Here is a 19,656-nt window from a genome sequence, read left to right on the forward strand (position 1 = left end):
CAGCCAGAACTCTGTTATCGTGGTTCCGAATTGGAACATGTTGTTCAATGTCCTCCATCAAGAGTGTTGCTAGACACACGATGCAACCACCATCGAGTATCCAGCAGAAAACGTCTCCGCAGGACAATCAGGCTGTCCCAAGCCCAGGAAGGTGTCAATTCCATTAAGGGACCAGTTGATCAAATCCATAATTCTTCTTTAGGTTTTTAGAGAACAAGTCTGGGGGACTCTATTGGGGTTAGAGAATAAGCAAGATTATACAAAAGACATGAGAAGCCAAGCAGGAAAGATAAGGGAGAGGGAGAAGGAGAAAGAGCGACCGCCTCCGTCAAGAGCCAAGAGCAGTATCTACTAATAAAATTGTGTTGTTTCCTGGCTTCCCAAACTATAGGTGTGGGTCAAGGTCAGACCTTGTTAATCAAACCATCACAAGTGCTAAAATTATATTATATTATAAATTTGTGTTAACACTTCATGATCATGTTAACAGTGTATATGGAAGACAAGGCCAAACTACTGGTTGTGGGTTCTTAAACCCATACCCTTAAATCCAGCAGTTAGAAATAATGCTAACATATGCCAACATGATCACTAACAGAGTAAATGCCAGCAGGTTAGTTAAGAAGTGTTTCTTCATGAATCCAGCTATTAAAAACAGGTGCTTGGACAAACAAGGAAGATGGAGAGGTCACACCTGCACTGATCATTGTAATTATGGCCAAAAACAGTAAGACAGAATTTAGAGGGTAGAAAAATGAACAGCAGCTCATAGATATGTTAGGGCGGCTGTCAACTGACAAACTATTATAGATCTGTTACGGCCCCCGGCCTTGGAAGAAGTGAACCAGTCTTCCGTCAAGAAGATTTAGGTGTGGCAACCTGCACACACAATTGGCTGTTGGAACCTGTGGTTACCTTATGGTGCTAATCCCATAAAGCACTCACTTATGAATCAGGAAACTGAATACCTGCTTAAACATAGTTTAGCTAAGCCCAGTGAACTCCATTACCATGCCTTTCTCATATTGTCTCCTGAGAATTGAGGATTGCGTGGACAATATTGAGACTGCGAGGTATGTAACTAAGTTGGACCTCCTTAAAGCTTACTGCCAAGTCACCTTAACTCAGTGGTTCCCAAACTTTTTTGCTAGCCCCCCCCCCTTTGTTTTACAAGAAAATTTTGTTTATTTGGTTATGCAAACCGATTGTTCTGGATGGCTGGTCTCCACCTGGTCGACCATCCTCGAGGATGTGGAGCTCCTGGGCTCTGGTGTGGTTACACGTGGTCTGTGATTGTGAAGCCACTTGGATGTATTGCCAAATTCTCTGAAACACCTTTGAAGATGGCTTATGGCAGAGAAATGAACATTTATTTCACAGACAACGGTTCTGGTAGACATTCCTGCAGTCAGCATGCCAATCGCATGCTCCCTCAAAAGCTGCGACAACTGTAGCATTGTGCTGTGTGATCAAAATGCTTATTTCAGAATGGCCTTTTATTGTGGGCAGTCTAAGGCACACCTGTGCAGTATTCATGCTGTCTAATCTGCACCTTGACATGCCACACCTGTGAGGTGGGATGGATCATCTCGGCAAACGAGAAGTTCTCACTAACACAGATTTAGACAGATTTGTGAACAATATTTGATAGTAACGGGTCCTTTGTGTATGTAGAAAATGTTTCAGATCTTTAAGTTTAGCTCATGAAAAATGGGAGCAAAAACAAAAGTGTTGTGTTTATATTTTTTGTCCGTGCGACCGCCTTCGTCAAGCGCCAAAAGGATTCCTTTCAGGTATGTTCAACCACAGTCAGTGCCTCATGCAATGGGCTCTGCTGTTGCAGGAATACAATCTAGATATTGAACATAAGAAGGGAACTGAAAATGTTCTGGCTGATGGCCTTTCCAGGTCATGAATATGAGTATCTGTTTATTTATTTATTTTTGCATGAACTGTGAAGTCTAGGCAAGGCAAGGCAATTTTATTTGTATACCACACTTTCAGTACAAGGCAATTCAAGGTGCTTTACATGATTAAAGTTTCATTTACAAGAAAGCATTTACATTAAAACAATAATCAACACAATATTTTTATGAAAATTAAAAACAAGCAAGAAGAAAGGCATAACAGGATCAGTTACTCATAAGCAAGTCTAAATAAGTAAGTTTTAATTTTAGACTTAAAAGAGTTCAGTGTCTCTGCAGCTTTGCATTCTCCCGATAGTGTGTTCCAGATGTGAGGAGCATAGAAACTAAAAGCTGCTTCTCCATGTTTAGTTCTGGTTCTAGGGACAGTCAATAAACTAGAGCTGGAGGACTTAACTGATCTGGATGGTTTGTACCATGATAGCAGATCTCTAATGTACTCTGGTGCTAACCCATTCATGGATTGATAAACTAATAAAAGCACTTTAAAGTCTATTCTCTGAGCTTCAGAGAGCCAGTGTAATGACTTTAGAACTGGGGTTGGTTCTAGTGAGAACACGAGCAGCAGCATTCTGGATCAGCTGCAGTTGTCTGATTGATTATTTTAGGTAAACCTGTGAAGATACTGTTACAGTAATCAAGGTGGCTAGAGATAAATACATGGATGAGTTTTTCTAGGTCTCCTTGTGTCATCAGTCCTTTAATCCTAGAAATGTTCCTCATGTGATAGAAGGCTGGCTGACCTTGTTATTACTTTTATGTGGCCCTGGAGGTTCAGGTCTGAGTCTATTATTATACCTAAATTTCTGGCCTGGTCAGTAGTGTCTAGTTGGACCATTTTAAGGTGATTACTGACACGAGGCGACTGTGGCTCAGGGGGTTGGGAATCGCATCTGTAACCGGAAGGTCACCGGTTTGATCCCTGGGCTCTCTGTCCTGGTCGTTGTGTCCTTGGGCAAGACACTTTACCCTACTTGCCTACTGGTGTTGGCCAGAGGGGCCGATGGCAGCCTCGCTTCTGTCAGTCTGCCCCAGGGCAGCTGTGGCTACAACTGTAGCTGCCTCCACCAGTGTGTGAATGTGAGAGTGAATGAATAGTGGCATTGTAAAGTGCTTTGGGTGCCTTGAAAAGCGCTATATAAATCCAATCCATTATTATTTAGTCAATCTTTTTGGGGTCCAAAGATAAGTACTTCAGTTTTGTTTTTGTTCAGTTGAGAGAAATTATGAGACATCCAGTTGTTAATTTGCTCAATGCATTTCTTAAGGTTTTGGATAGGTTCAACATCACCTGGTGACATTGAGATATAAAGTTGAGTATCGTCTGCATAATTATGGTAGTTAATATTATTGGTGGTTATAATCTGGCTTAATTCAATTCAATTCAATTTTATTTATATAGCGCCAAATCACAACAAAAGTCGCCTCAAGCATGGTTAATGCTTAATGGGAGCATGTAAATGCTAAATAAGAGGGGCCCTAGGATGGAGCCCTGGGGGACCCCGTATGTGATTTCCATATTTTGTGATGAAAATTGGCTAATTGACACATAGAAGTCTAGGTTCACAAAACCCAGTTTTGTAATTTAAGAGGAGGGGTGTTACAGCCCCTGGCCTTGGAAGAAGTGAACCAGCCTTCCTTTGAGCAAATTCGGATGTGGCAACCTCCACAGACGATTGGCTGACTCAGAACCATTGCAGCCTTCCTTTAAGCAAATTCAAGTGTGGTAACCCACACAGACAATTGGCTGTCGGAACCTGTGGTTCGATCCAGGGAAAGTCTATTGGACCAGCTTAGGGATACCAGACCAATTAGCGACTGATTGGAAACACCTGGGTCTTTAAACATTCATTCAGGGGCTGCTGCCTTGAACCAAGTGTGCAGTCTGCCCCACATGCTGTGAGCCTTGCTTGTAAAACTCTGTCTAAATTTTGAGATTCTCTCAAGAGGTCTTTAGTTGTGTTGCAGCCCGGGAGGCTAGTTTTGATTTCTACAGGTTAAGCCTTTAAGCAAGCAAGTTGTTTTTGTATTGGTTGTTTGTTTGTTTGTATGTGGTAAATACCACTACAGTTATTCAGTTCTTTTTTTATAATAAAAGTTTTTCGAAACTGATCTCCCTCGTGAGACTCTTGTTTAACTTACCTCCCCTGTCCCCTAGCAGAGCCAGATCATTGCTACAGTTATAAAGCTGAGGATTCAGAATTTATTAGATTAGAAAATTCATTATAATTAGTCTGATATTTATGTTTAAAGATAACAGGATAATTCCACAGTATCACATATATGTTATTTAAGCTGTGTACTGGTAGGAAGGATGAGCATTTCTGTAACTCATCCAAGGGACTTGCAAAATAACTGAAACTAGCACCACTGAATGAACAATGGGCTGTTAGGGCAATTTCATACTTATTAATATGCAATATGAAAATTTTCATGGCTATTGATCAACAACCATTGATCAACAACCATTGATCTGCTTCGCCAGAGGTTGTTTGGTTTCCCCGATGTATAAATCCTGGCACTTAACAGCGTACACTATGCTACTCTGTTTGTCTCGGGGGACCCGATCCTTGGGGTGGACCAATTTTTGGTGCAGCGGGTTTTGGAGTTTAAAAGCCACAGAGACGCAGTGTTAAAAAACAAAAACAGTGTTGACAGTGTTAAAAAACAAACTCCTGACACATACGGGATCACTACAGGTTTTTGCTTAGGCAGCATTTGTCCTTCTCTCCTGGATCGGCTGGAGCTTTCTTTAGGTTCCTTCCCAGCTTTGACAAGAGTCCAGCTGGGATAATCACATTTACTCAGGGCCTTCTTGATGTGCTGTTCTTCTGCCTCCCTGGCCGCTGTGTCTGTGGGATGGTGTTCGCTCTGTGTTGTAGCATCCTGATGACACCCAGTTACAAGACCATGTTTTTCATCTGCCTCTATATTGGCAACAAAAACCAAGGTGTTCTGGATTTGGGGTTCTGAGCTGCCTTCCAACACGTTGATTGAAGCCAGAAACTTAGAAATGTTGTAGGTGACTGAGTTGATAATACAGACAATTGGTCTTAAAGATGCACCCTGTTTATGTAGCTTCGGTAAATCATACAGACTTGGTATAGATTCCCCTCTTCCCCTCAGTATAGCCTGTGGTATGAGCAGTGGCGGTCCTAGCTTGTTTGGCGCCCTGGGCAAACACTCCCTCTGGCGCGCGCGCACACACACACACACACACACACGAAGAGAGAGAGAGAGAGAGAGAGTATGCATAGTATGCAAACGGCTACCAAACAGCCATCATAATTCCTCATACAATGAGAACAGGACAAATCAAGAATTGACAATGACTAATTAATATTGAAATCTGTACATAATGTATTGTTTGGAGTCTGTTACTGTTACTATTTTTACCATTTCTTCTTTGATCAACTGTAACCCACATAATTTCCTTGGGGATTATAAAGTATTCTGATTACAATTATGATTGTTTCAGGATACATGACCTGCCATTATCCAATGACTGTTACGCCCCAGTCTAGGGGTACAGGAACATAACATAAGAGTTGAAAAAGATTGACCCCGCCCTGGTCCCCAAAACCATACACAGAGGAAAAACCAATTTCTTAGTGAACAGCAGTTTATTGTCTAAACTGAAGCGTGATTCCGAGGTGAACAAAGGCCAAAATAACAAACAAAACCAGCTTAATCAGTCAAGGAGGTGCTACCAAAACCCTAAGTGATGAAAAGAACAAACAAAAGACAAATGCTACGCCTAACTCCCTAACTGAATAAACAGGAGGAAACAATACAGAAAACAACAAGGCAGCTCACCCCTTCGGCTTCAGTGACTATTTACAAGGTGCTATTTACAAGAGAAGGCTAATTTACACACTATATACAAGCTCAATAGGTCACGAGAATCACAAATATCACAGAGTTTGGAGGCCAGGCTCAGGTCTGCTGCTGCTGTCAGTTGCTGCCCCGGGACAACTGCTGGTGACAGATTTTGAAAGCAACCTCATGAATAGGGGACCAATCAGCAGCCGTCAGCTTATCCAATCAGGGAATCATCAAACTGTAAATTATACATTTTAAATTGTTATAGATCCCTTTACTCCTGGTCCTAAAGTTTATATTTATTTTCTTACTCTTCTTATATGTATTGTTTGTTTACTTGCACTGCTGTAACTGGAGCCTCGTCGTCTCTCTATATACTGGACTGTAAGTAGCGGAGATGACAATAAAGTTTACTTTGACTTCAGCAGCAAGTAGGCTCACCAAGGGCTCTCTGGCGCTCACTTTTCGTGTATAGAATTTCGAAAAAAACATCCGTGCAAATTATAAGTCTGTATCATGATGTCTGGTGTTTTCGTGTTTGTTGGTTTGTTTTTATTTTGTTTTATTTTACGAGTTGGTTATTAGATGCTGCTCCAGCCAGCCAGAGACTCCCCGCCGCCCCGCCCTCTCCTCCCTGTGCCGCAAGCAGCACGCGCACCTCGCAGACGGAGGGCGCCCTTACTCCCAGCAAATGGTCGATAGAAAACCGATCGGTGCCCATGCCATTCCCAATATGCGCTGGCATGATGTCGGAACTAGCATTTTTTTTTTTTTTTGCCCGGGATGCCGCCCCCCACCACGATGCCGCCCCGGGCAACCGCCCGTGTCACCGCTACTGGGTATGAGGTCCGGTCAATAGCACTGTGTTGTTCTAACTGCTTCAGACAGTCTATCACCCTCTTCCTGTAACCACTTCCTAGGTCTCGTTTCAGGGGCTCACAAGTGTTTTTGTCACTGACCAGTGACAACATTTTCTGATAATAGGCTTTCTTGTTTAGCAAAACTGTTCACCTACCCTTGTCTGCTGGAATGATGATAATGTTGTTATCATCACTAAGCAATGTGAGTGCCTTCATCTCCTCCATGTTGATGGTGGATGCTGGGGACTTTGCATTACTGAGTAGGGCCTAAACTCTCACCCATAGTTGCAAATCCAGGATGATTGAGCATGCATCAAGACATTGAGAGAGAGTCCTCTTTAATAGACCTCACCCTCTGACTTCTGAAAACAGAAATGTAATACATAAAGTAAAGATGAGCTATTGTACAAATTTGCAGCTCTGTATTTTATTCTTGGACACTACTGGAACAGTTTAGCATGGTTCACAGTTCACGATGATCCTTGTTTATCTCAGTCTGGGCCTTGGTGCAGCCTATGACTTCATCCTCTCTGAAACAAGCTCTTTAGTTCCTTCAGCCTCCATTTAAACCAGCCATTCAAACTGTGGGGCTACAGGTGGGACTGTGATGAAAACAGGAAAAATATTAAGGGCAACTAAACTCAATAAATATGATCTTTTTGGGGCGGGAAACTAGGACTTTCCTTCATCATCACTCTGTTTATGCTTTGTTTTTTAGGGCCACCTGGGACAAGAGTGACTGTTAAAGAAGATGATGATGTAATTTTACCCTGTTCCCTTGGCACCAGTGTGAACATTGAGTCAATGCTTTTTGACTGGAAGAAGGAAGGAACAGATATGAAAAAGGATGTCTTTGTGTATAATAAAGGCAACCATTACAGTAATGGCCTCGCAGGTCAGGATAAGGAATTCAAAAATCGAGTCTCACATTTTCCAGAACAGCTGAAGCATGGCAATGCCTCCATAAGAATAAAGCAAACTAGCCTGGAGGACAAAGGAATCTATACATGTATTTTTCCAAACGTCAGCACAGGAAGAAAAACATTCCGCATTGAGCTTGCTGTTGGTGAGTGCTGTTGAGTATTTACAGTTGAAACAGTCAGCATTTTCCATTTTCATTTACATTTAACCTTTTATATTCTGTATATTGCCTATTTTCTTACTTAACTTTTTTTTATCTTTGTGTACAGCGCTTTGTGACTGCCTGTCTATGAAAAGCGCTTAATGATAAACTTTACTTACATACAAACTTACTTACATCTGGCAGGGCCTCACCCCAGCATGCACACCTTCCCATATGCATGCTGGTCCTACACCTGTCTACGTATCAAAAATCTGAGGTGTCCATAGAGTCTTCAAAAAACACAATAAATTCTCTGTGAATGCAGCTATAAACACTGAATAAATAAATGTTCACTTCTCCTGATATATCACAGACACAGCTGTTCAAAGTGTTTTTTGACTGTGTGATTAAAACACATCCACAACCATAAACCAGCCTCTTGTGAAAATGTATCAGGACATTTATGAAATAAAGATATGGCTAATATAGCAGGTTAACACTTCTGAGTTTCTTTCTCCACCTTTGTCGGACTGCCAAGTTAATTATAACACAGTTTCTCTAATATTTGTGTGTGTTTTTTTTTCCCCTTTCAGAGCCCATATTAACTTGTTAGAGCCTCTCAGTCATGTGCACTTCTGCATGTCTGTAACTACCAGGCTCAACTTTGTAATAATTTCCAAACCATAAATATCTGATACCTGCCTGTTTTATTACTTTTAAGTAAAATCTGTGTTATTTAATGTAGTCTGTCAGTTTTACCTTTAGCTCTAAAATAGATCATTTGTTTGAGGATTATACAGGAAATGACTGAAGCCTTGATGTTTTTACGCTTTTACGTCATATATTAAATAGAGTTAACTAGCCATTTTGAAGGTTAGAAGGCTGAAATTTACAGAATATCATCTTCATTTTGTCTACAATAAACGTACCAAGTTTCATGCTGATATAAAAAGTGACTCTAAGATATTACAGAGATTAATTTAAAGTGCAAAGCAGAACATCTCTAACAAATTAAGTCAAAACTCCACAAAAATCTCTCCAAAGTTAACAGATAATGAAGATTCATTCTGTTTGTTACACCTAAAATGTTCCTAAATGCTAAACCTAAGTACAAAACGATGTCATAAAATAACTAAAATAAATGTTTATATATCTATTATCATTTAATCGAGTCTTTTTTGACAGATAAAATAATTTTCTTTGATTTGTTTTCGTTTCATTGTAACAGCGAGGCTAACTACAATAACTTCCATATATGGGCAGAGGGCTGATTTTCACGGTTTTAAACTTTGCCTGGTTTCATTGCGGTGACTTTCTATTGGATGTCGGTTGCCGTCAATCAATCGTCAATCTAGCTAGCGTACAGACGCTCTTCTGTGATTGGCTGGTATAATTTAACAGGCCTGTGAACACATCGCTTTCTGTCAGAGAAGGATGCCAAATAGTTAATTTTAGTTGAGGACGTTTACAGATTTCAGAGATACCCAAAGTTCATTTGCAAATGTATCTATCATTACTTTAAAACTTGTTTTAATGTCGCAGTTTTAGTAGTTTGTGTAGCTCCCGACACACCGTAATGATAGAATAAAATCGCTTTTTTCAGGTTATTTTTACTCCCGTTCGAACTCAAACGAACGAAGTTAATTTGTAGAGTTTTGTTCGTTAAAGCGAACCCTCGTTCGTCTTCAAATGTTTATTTTTTATCCAATAAATGGCTTTTTTATCGGTGATGCGACAGACTAGCAAGAAGTTTACTAACTATTTACTGTCGGAAATTAGGACGCTATTGTTTTTATGTCGTAAATCCTTCATTGTGATTCACAAGCCTGCTGAAAATTGAACGTCTGAGCTTTGAAATGACGTATTATATCTTTATATCGGCGTATCCGCTTATCAGAAAATATACAGTTAGTTTATTTATTAATTTTTACGTGTAAATTTAGGTCGCATACAACCTCTGCGTTTTAAAAGGTTAAAGGTCCGAAACGTCTCAGGTGAGTCGTATTTGCGATGACGTCACATGCATTTACATGTGTATATACATGAATTTATAGCTAAAGGTAAACATAGCTGTTTAGAAAACTACCTCATAAGCTACATGTACTCAGAAAGTATTTCATCCCTGTCATCCCACTGTAAATCAAATTGACAAAAACCTCAAGATATTAGTTTTAGGATAATTTTTTTGATAATATGTTTTCCATTTGGGCAGCAAGATCAAATAGGATATTAGAAATTACATTTATTTAATGCCTGACACTTTTCCATCTTTTTATACAACTTTTAGATAATCTTTGGAATGTATAAATGTCTTTATGTAAGTCCAAAATGTTGTTAGAGTAAAAGCTCTGAAACAAAATTTCTCTTCAAACATCACAACTGTGTTGTAAGGTACAGTTTTAGGTGCAACTGCTTTTTTTTTGTCCTCAAACACCACATCTGCACTCAGAGTAGCTGAACAAGAAGAAATATCCCCAACTGTGCCGTTTTTCTTATGTAATCTGTCTTTTATGTGTTCACAGGCGCAGCAGATCCTTCTGTAACAAATCTTAAAGAAACAAATGACTGGGCGCTGCTTCAGTGTGATGTAAAGGGTGCTTACCCTGAACCTAGAGTGGAGTGGTGGGATAGTAACAACCAAACCATTCCTTCTGAGGAGCCACAGGTCTCTAAAAGAGGAGTTCGCTTCTATGTCACCCTCAAAACTACTGTGAGAAAGACTGACTATTATCGCTGTGTTGCCACACAGAATGAAATCCACCATCGGGCACATATGGAAATCAGTGTACATTTGAATGGTGAGTGGCATTTTAATCGTTAATTGATAGAAATATTTATTGCTTTTCAAAAATGTTGCCTATCCAAGCACTAATAGGGTGAGAGGCAGGGTACACCATGGATAGGTTAGGAATCTTTTACAGGGCAAACACATAGAAATAGGCAACCATTCATATTACACCTATGAGCATTTTAAAATGATCAATTAACTTAAATAGCTTAAAAGAGCAATATTATTGAATACCATCTGCATAACAGTGATAGAAAATGCCTTTAATGGTACTCAAAATGTGGTGAAGAAGTATAATAGAAACAATAAGGTCAATAAGAAAAGTGTAGTTCAGGCAGATCAACAGTATCAAAAGTAGAGGTAACCTTCAACAGTAACAGAACTGAACAATCTAAATATCCCTCTCAGAAGAGCAGTTTCAGTAGAATAAACTCTACGAAAAGCAGATTGAAATTTGTCAAGTACACTGTGTTTATTCGAGATAGCTGTAACCTGTTTAGCCATAACCTTTTCTAACATCTTAGCAATAATAATAATATTGACAATAGTGCTAATGTTGTCAAATAACACGTTAGGATTACCTCTGTTCTTTGTAACCAAGTGTGAGAAATAGGCAGCCCTCGCATCTCTAACTAAACTATTGAAAGAAATTAAAACACCCTTTAAATGAAGGAGATGAACATGTAAACACATTTTCCTCAAAAAGCGCACAGCTTTTTGAGGAAAATGCTTTAAGGAGGGAATGGTGTAATTTATCCAAGGTGAGGTGGAACTTGGAAACAGGAACTGATCTTCTTTTAACAGAACAACAATAGTAAGTAAAATAGTAAAATTTGTTGAAAGATCAACAGTATTATAAGGGGATACGAATAAATCAAAAGTGGTGGAAGATATGAGGTCACTAAACTCCTTTAAAAACAAGCCATTTGGAATAGGTGGACAAAATACCACAGCACAATAAAAAGTATTCTTATTCCTGACTTCAGTAAACTTCACATAAAGCCAGTGGTGGATGGTGTGCCTGGCCTCTTCAATAGTTTAATCAAAAGATTCACTTTACTTTCGAACCTTAAAACATAAAAATTACCCTTATTTTTATTGCAGAGTTAACCTGTTTAGTCTGAAAGCACAAGCTCAACATTAATAAAGTTATCCCTTAAGTTATATCTTTGAGGAGGAATCTGATGTATCAAGTGGATAACATGATCAAATTCAGCATGTATTTGATAAGGTTTTTTTAGGTTTCTCCCTGCATCTCTATCAATATATATATATATATATATATATATATATATATGTATATATATATATATATATGTATATGTGTATATATATATATATATATAACCCTACAATAATGGATAGAAAACACTGTTAATATCACTGTATCCCAGATAATGGGGGCTTTATGTGTAAATCATGTTTCACTGTTGTTAGTTGTCATATACAGTGGAACCCTGACTTACGAAATTAATTCGTTCCCGAGGGTCTTTCATACGAAAATTTTCGTAAGTCGAAGCACCCATCGCGCCTTTTGAGTGAGGCGATGCTGAACGATAGGTTGTAGGCTAATTGCTAACTAGAACAACAATACGTCATTCAAGTGGAACAGCAAAGCGCAAGTACCGAAGCCAAGGGGTTGTCACATGATTCGGAAGGCATTGTGGGCATTGTAGGCTCAGCCAATCAGAACCAGCGGATTTTGTTACACGGGCATTTTGCTGTAACACGGGCAGAAATATTGCCGTTCAGTGCCTTCGTAACTTGAATTTTTCGTTAAATGGGGTATTCGTAAGTCGGTGTTCCACTGTACTTAAGAACACCTTTTACGTTTTTAATGCAGAGGTTGTAATCTATGTTCAGTACATGAATGTTTGGTGTCACATCATGACAGAGAACTTCACCTTTTTTTGTTTCAGATGGTACATCTGGGGATGTGATGATTGGAGTTATTATTTTTTTTAGTTATTCTTGCATTTTGTCTGATTACTACTGCTGTTTATTTATACAAAACTCGAGGTAAGTTTGAATAATTCTTTTGTGTCAGCTTACCCATGATATGATGATAATCCTGTTTCAGTTCAAAACAAAAAGCATACCATACCGTCTTTTATTGATCCTCCTTTCTTGAAAACAAGAAATCTTGTTTTTTGACCTCTCTTTCATTAAAAATATATTTTTTAAACTACAATAATAATTTATTTAAATATTTCATTTGAAATGATGCAAATACAATTTGAAAATCTAAATATTTTCAATCTGGATTAAGCCCCCATTGTTTCAGCATACAGATATCAGGTGTAAATCAGCAGGGCACATAACCCTCTATACAGGAAGTTTGGCTCTTTGATTTAAAAAAAAAAAAAAAAAAAAATCTTAATCTCTGATCCTATGAGTTTTACCAGGCAGGCAATGCAAGTTTCAGATGGAAACGATGTGGGTGAGGGGACATGCCCAGTCCTGGCTGCCTTGAAATTGTCCAGTTGTCCCTTTGTTAATCTGATAAGAAAACCAGTGTCCTGAGTAGCCTTCCAGGATTGATTTTATCAGTCCCACTTGTTAGCCACCGCTCTCCTCTTGATCATGGCACATGTTAATAACTTGAATTAGAGGGCTGGACAGTATACAGTTTCTAGGCATTCCAATGTATGAGCTGTCAAGTGCCTACTCCTCCCCACCTCTCTCACTATGGTGTCTACTCAATCAATTAGGTGTTTGCATAAAATCTGCCAGTCTAACCACACCCTATCATCCTCTCCATCTCCAGCCTTTCACCCACTTTTAACTAAAGCAAAGTTTATATCATTTTATGCTACCTTTGTCAGATTTGTCTTTAACATATTCTCACGCAAACATTCATTTTAGCCAGATTCCCTTCAAACCAGTTATAGATGAATACTTTCTTTTTAAAACTCTATTAAGCACTATTTGCTCAGTGCAATCCCCTTTTTACTAAATAATACACATTAGAAGTCAGGAATTTAGAGATCAGTGTCCTGTGTATCACTCAAGGCTGTTTCTACACAGGCTTTCAGTTAGGCTTGAACTGAGTCTTTCTTTAGAACAATTTTTATATTTACAAATTATTATCCTCCTGAGAATCGAGGAAAAAAGAATCTTCCCATTGATTTTTTTATTTATTTTTTTTTTATTTCCTTCTTCTCTGGAGCTAAAAGAAACCACCCAAACATATGATATTTTAATAGAAAGCCCAGGGTGTCCTCTATTTAGTACATCGGGACTTAGTATGGTAGCTCAAATAAATCAAAAGATTTAGACCAAAAACAAATGTTGACTACAGAGGACATAAATTAATGGGATGGTTCTCAGGAGGATAAAGCTTCCTTAAAGAAACGAGAAGGAAGAATATCATGTGGGGAACCAGAGATTTTGAGATGATCAATTATATCTTTTAAAGCAGAATAAGACACTGGCTCAAACTGTTGAAAGACAGTCAAGCATTCAGAGGCTGGAACTGGGTCTAAAACTGATGATGGATGAGATGGATGAGAAGCCCTTAGAGCTGAGATTTTATCAGAGAAATACTTTAAGAATTTATCACAAAGAGCAGGGGAAGCATCCCTATAAGTGGTAGTGCAAGGGTTTATCACAGAGTTAAAAGTATTAAAAAGGGCTCAGGGGTTGTGGCTATTAGTCATAATAATGCTAGACAAAAAGGCAGATTTGGCAGCTTTAACCTTTGATACTTAGATAAACAATTATGGAGGATGCCCAAAGAGACATGGAGTTTGTCTTTCCTCCATTTTCTTTCAGCACGACGACATTCACGCCTGAGGGCGCGAGTGGTATCATTTAGCCAGGGTTGTGAGGATTTGGCACGTTTAATCCTCAGAGGTGCCACAGAGTTAAGAATGTCAGTATAAAAGAGGTTAGCAAGCTCATCCGCTGATAAAACCCCATTACAGTTAGCATCAGAGAGGGGAGAGTCAAGGAAAGCATCAATGAAGTGGACGATTGACTGGGAGTTAATCGTGCGCGTTTGCCGCACAGGACCATCACTGTTCAAATCCACATCGCTCACTACAGTATTAAACGAAACCAGGAAGTGATCAGAAATCCCAGAATCCTCTATGTCCGTGATGCAAATATCCAGACCATAAGATAGTACCAAATCAAGTATATGACCTTTAGTGTGAGTTGGTTCACTTACTCACTGGGTGAGATTGAGGGTGCTAATAAGAGCGAGGAAATCCTTAGCTAGCGAACTGTCCTTACAGCAAACATGAATGTTGAAGTCACCAACAATTAGTATACGGTCATAACGTAGCACAAGGCTCCCCAGTAGATCAGCAAATTCTGGAAGAAAATCCTTAATCAAAGATATAAGTTACTATTAGCAAAAGCACACAAACAGCAGAGCGCTTTAGCACTCTACAAATCACAAATAAGACTGGATGTTGAACCTTTTACCTCACTTCTGACTGAAGCTGAGCCAAGGGATCTCAACCTGCATGACTCAAGATAATGCCTCTGGTATTATCCAAGAAAAAAAATATAAATACTTTGGTAGACAAACAGAGATGTGGATACTGGTTTTCAGTGGTACATTAAGTTCTCACAGAAAAATGATAAAATCTTTATTTATACAGATACAACAGTGCATTATCACCATTCTGTGTTATAATACAATTTTAACAATGTGCATTGAATATGCAAAAACAGAGCAGATAGAACTGGTTGTCCCTGAATTGACAGAACAGTTGTTAAAAGGCAAACAAGCCAGAGCAGAAAAGAAGACGAGAGATAATATAACGTATCTAGTCTGAATACAACCAACGCAGATGTGATTTTATCTATGTAAATCTGTTTACTTCCCTGCAGTTCCACGGCAAAGAAGTGTGGTGTAGAGCATCTGATTATCTTAGAAAAAAAGACCACACAAACAAATCTTTCCACTTGTGAAATTCTCCTGCTGTGATCTGAACCTGTCCAAAGGATGGATCAAAACCTCCACATCACAGATTTCCAGCTGGTGTATTTCTAGGGTTAAAGTTGGCTGTCTCTGTGTGAGTTTGCGTGTCCATCACTTTTGTCCAGGATGTGTAACTATACAATGGACTGTTATTAATAACTCTTTATTTCCTGGACAAATGTTGTGGAACTGCAAAGAATACAAATTGGTCTCAGAACTGTTTGATTTAAGTTACCTTATTTGTAATTTGAGGTTTTATGAATGTAATGTGCGAGTAAAGCAGGATCACAGAATTACAGATAATGTTCAGGCTACATTTTCCACAGTAGCCTACTACAATCTGTGAATGGTTGAATATGGATGAATATTTGAGGGTAAATTGTGAAAGCCCTAAATAAAAACTCTCTGTAATTGAATGTATTCAACGGCTCAGTCTGATTCAGCTGTTTCATGGGCACTACAGGCAAAACAAATGCTGAACCTGCTCTAAATGTAAACTTTTGTATTACTTTTGTTTTACATTATCATGTAAAGTCTGACCTGCGAGGGATCAGTGTCTTGTTGAAATTTAAAAAAAAAAAAAAAAAAAGCTAATTCCTGAGCTTGCGCAGCTAGTTCAATGCTATACTGCGGCGGAGTTCTGGCCTATGGGGACGGGAACATATGTGTGATAGGAGTAATGCATGGTACAGGCAAGGCATAGAAAGTATAAGTGAGAAGGGTGAGAAACTGGGAAAGGTCTGGAAGGATACTGACCAGGGTTAGAGGCGCGGAGGAACAGACAGCATGAGTGCTGGACCCTGCAAAGGCTCTCCAATGGCAGGCCATGTTTGCCATTCAAATGGAAGGGAAAACAGAGACATTGAAAAGACGGGAGGAGAGGGATGTCAAGGCCAGGAGAGAGGTAGAACTTGGGTGAAGGCACAAGGCTGTAAATGGTCCTTTTTTTTTTTTTTTCCCTACAGGGCCTTTCAAAGGTTTACTGGTGTTACTGAAAGTCATGTTTGACTTTATGCCTTTCTGTATAGTTTCTGGGATGCTTTTAGTTTATTTTGAGGCCCATGTTATATTTTTTTTGCAATGTGTGCACAGTAATAGTTATTTTTGTTTTTCCTGCAGTTTATAAAAATTTGTGTATCTCAAAAATGAAATAAACTGTCATGATCCTGGGTCATGTTGGCCCAGCATTCTTAGTTTATTGTATATTTGTATTTTGTTCTTTATTTAGGCCATGGTTCCTGGGTTGTTCTGTTAAGATGTTCCTTATTTGATTTCCCCTTGTGACTTTTCCCCCTGTGTGCCCCTTCTTGTGTTTTATTCCATGTTTTCCCCAGCCCGTTATGTCTGTCTCCCTGTGCTCTCTCCTCCTGTCTGAACCTCTGTGTATTTCCTGTTTTACTTTGACAGTCTCCCGTCAGTATGAGTCATGTTGTGTTTGCTCCTGCCTTGTCTCGTTACGATTATCTGTGTCAGCTGTGTTCTCCGTGTGCTCCCAGTTCCCACGTCAACCCTCTGTGTATTTATGTCCGCGTCACCCTCAGTTCTGTGTCGTGTTCTCCCTCATGACTGTGAGCCCCTCCGTGTGTTTCCTCGTGAGTCAGTTCCTTTTGAACTTCCCAGTTTAGTTTCATATTATTTTGTATTATCTTTAACTTCTGTCAGCAATAAAGCTGTATTTTGAGTTCAGTCCTGTTTCCCGTGAGTTTGTGTTTGGGTCCAATTCCTGCCTGCACACGGCCTAATCGTGACAGAAAACACTGAAAATAAATTTCTTGTGGTTGAAAACTATGTTGTGCCACCTTTTTGCATTTATAGTTTTGAGGAATATGCCTCTGAAATTTCTGTAACTAAAAATATATGTAACAAAAAAAAGATTTGCAATTTCTTTGAAGTCTGCACTTTTTTGCAATATATCTACTTACTATACACTTAATGCATATATATTACTATTATTTGTGATATAACGGTTGTATGATTATAGCAACTTGTAATGCTCCAAAAAATGGCACTACAGCATGTACAACTGTAAAAAGGTTAAGGCTTAGGCATCAATTTTGGCATTTTGGCATGTGGAAAGCACAATGCACATGTAACCGGTGTGATTCTGTGTAAATATGCACTGTGTATCTATATTCTTATAATAAAAATGCAGTAAATTTGACATTCAGTTTAATCATGTACCTCATGTAAAACAATAATGCTCCCTCTTGGTGTTCTTCTGCGTTCTTTTAAAGCGACCTTTCATTGTTACGCTGATGGCCTGCAGCTTTATGTTCCTTTAATCACTGGAAACTGTGACTTGTCTAAATTAAAATCTTGTCTATCTGCAATTAGGAGCTAGGTATCTGATAATTTCCTGATTCTTATTACTGATAAGATAGATTTCATGGTCGTTGGACCACAAAAATTTCAGAGACAGCAAGGACTGCCTTTTATCACCTAAGGAACTTTGCTAAAATCAGGCAAGTTTTATCACTTGACACTGCAGAAGTGCGTATCCATGCATTTGATTATTGTAACACTCTTCTTTCTGGGTAACCAAAGAAAAGTTTTAGAGGTTTACAGGTGGTACAAAATGCACTTGCTCACATTTTAACCAAAACTGGGAAATTTGAGCACATTACCCCAGTACTGAAATCTCTTCACTGGCTGCCTTGTCAGGTTTGAGCAAATTTTAAAGTCCTGTTGCTCACCTACAAGAATTTAAATGGTTTGGCACCTTCATGTCTTTCTGACCGTTTACACCTCTATGTTCTTTCCAGTGTTGTCCGATCTCAGGATACTGCCCTTCAAAAAGTTCCTAAAGCCAGAAAAAAGACTACTCGTAGCGTGCTTTTTCTTTTTGTGCCCCATTTTTTTTGGGAACAACCTCCCTCAAGATATCAGACAGGCATGCTCTGTGGAGGTTTTTAAGTTAAAGACCCACTTGTTCACCCTAACCTATGTGTCTTAATTCTGTGCCTTTTTAGTTTTTAAATTTCTATCAGTTTCAAATTTTAGTGTTTTCTGTACTTTTTCCCCCATCTTTTTATCTTCAAACTGTTCAGCAATTTGCTTGAAAGTGCTTTATAAGTAAAGTTATTAAATTGTCCTTCTCCAGGAGAGAATCAGACAATAATTCTGATGGCTAAAGAACCAAACGGGAGAGGCCAAAAAAAAAAAAAAAAAAAGGAATGCCCTGTATCACAGTGGCTATGTAACAGTCCACATTGCTGTGTGTGGTAGTCTCATCCTCTGTATGATTGTGTGGGTTCCATGATAACTTGTCAATGATGACAAGGGTTCTACCAGGGACATAAACTGCTTCCGGTCTGTACCTCATGAGCCACATTAGGAGACACTGACACTTCAGTGGAAGAGCACTGTCAAGGCTTTTGATAAGAGGCACCACAGGTCTGTGATCGATCTCAAGCCTGAACCGATCTAAGCAGTACACATACTTTCTGTTTGTCATTTTCTTTGAAAAATAAGTAAAAATAAATAAAAAGTACTCAATTAAAATATAAAATGGGCTTCAGTTACCTAGTTTAGTTTTTCCAGGGATATCACACGCAGACCAAACAGCGCTGAGTCAAAAGCGTGTCCTCCACTCCTCTGTTGGGCCTATATGCAAAATGCATTGGATCCAGCTCGTGTTCAATCTCTTCTATAAACACATTTCTGATGATTTTTTTCAAAGACTTTCATCACAACTGAGGTGAGGTCAACAGGCCTGAAGATCTGTTTTAGACATCCAGATTTAGGGACAGGGATCACAACAACTTCTTTCCAGTGAGAGGGCACATGTTGTTATTATTATGTTATTTGCATTTGATTTATTAAAAATAACCTGAAATATAGGAGTTCTTTCACACAAGATTTAATTAGTTAGCCAATAATGTTATCAGAACCCTGGCTTTTGTTCACATTAACTGTATAAAATTTTATTTTACTTATGTATTAATCATATTATTTTATTGTGTAATGCCTTGGTGCCACTGGATTTAAACATGTTTCACACTCATACTATAAGACAAATGGTGGGGGTCTAGTAAGGAAGTTGGGGGAAGCAGACAACTCCACAGGAAGAGTCTTTTGTCTCTTCGAGGACTCTGGGAGGTAGCAAGGGAGTGTGAACCTTAAGGTGTGAAACAGCTGTGTACTGCCTTTTGTTCCTGGAGAAGGTATTTAACTGAGAGCCATGTTAGACTCAGGACTCAGAGACTCTGCTGACCGTTTGCCCGCGGTCATGCAGGCTCTCCACCAACTTGGTTGTCTGTTCTTTG

The 19,656-nt window shown here is 39.0% G+C and overlaps 1 protein-coding gene and 1 long non-coding RNA gene across 2 annotated transcripts in view; one reads left to right on the plus strand and one right to left on the minus strand.

The window, feature by feature from the left end:
• LOC120715375 (CD276 antigen homolog) overlaps positions 1-19,656 on the plus strand; it is a 49,900-nt gene that overhangs the window by 6,754 nt on the left and 23,490 nt on the right. The window contains exons 2-5 of the mRNA XM_040002350.1: positions 7,326-7,673; positions 10,193-10,468; positions 12,378-12,477; positions 15,301-16,478. Coding sequence (XP_039858284.1) covers positions 7,326-7,673; positions 10,193-10,468; positions 12,378-12,477; positions 15,301-15,397 — 821 coding nt within the window. The 3' untranslated portion in view covers positions 15,398-16,478. Of the gene's footprint in view, positions 1-7,325; positions 7,674-10,192; positions 10,469-12,377; positions 12,478-15,300 lie in introns of the transcript that reaches the window.
• LOC120715392 lies at positions 164-18,668 on the minus strand. Its single transcript, XR_005691621.1, has 3 exons — positions 18,655-18,668; positions 15,818-15,819; positions 164-348 (listed from the first exon to the last, which is right to left on the minus strand). It is a non-coding gene; the product is annotated as an uncharacterized LOC120715392 (long non-coding RNA).

This window comes from Simochromis diagramma, unplaced genomic scaffold (assembly GCF_900408965.1).
Source record: "Simochromis diagramma unplaced genomic scaffold, fSimDia1.1 OVJJ01000438.1, whole genome shotgun sequence".
In the NCBI taxonomy this organism is placed as follows: Eukaryota; Metazoa; Chordata; class Actinopteri; order Cichliformes; family Cichlidae; genus Simochromis; species Simochromis diagramma.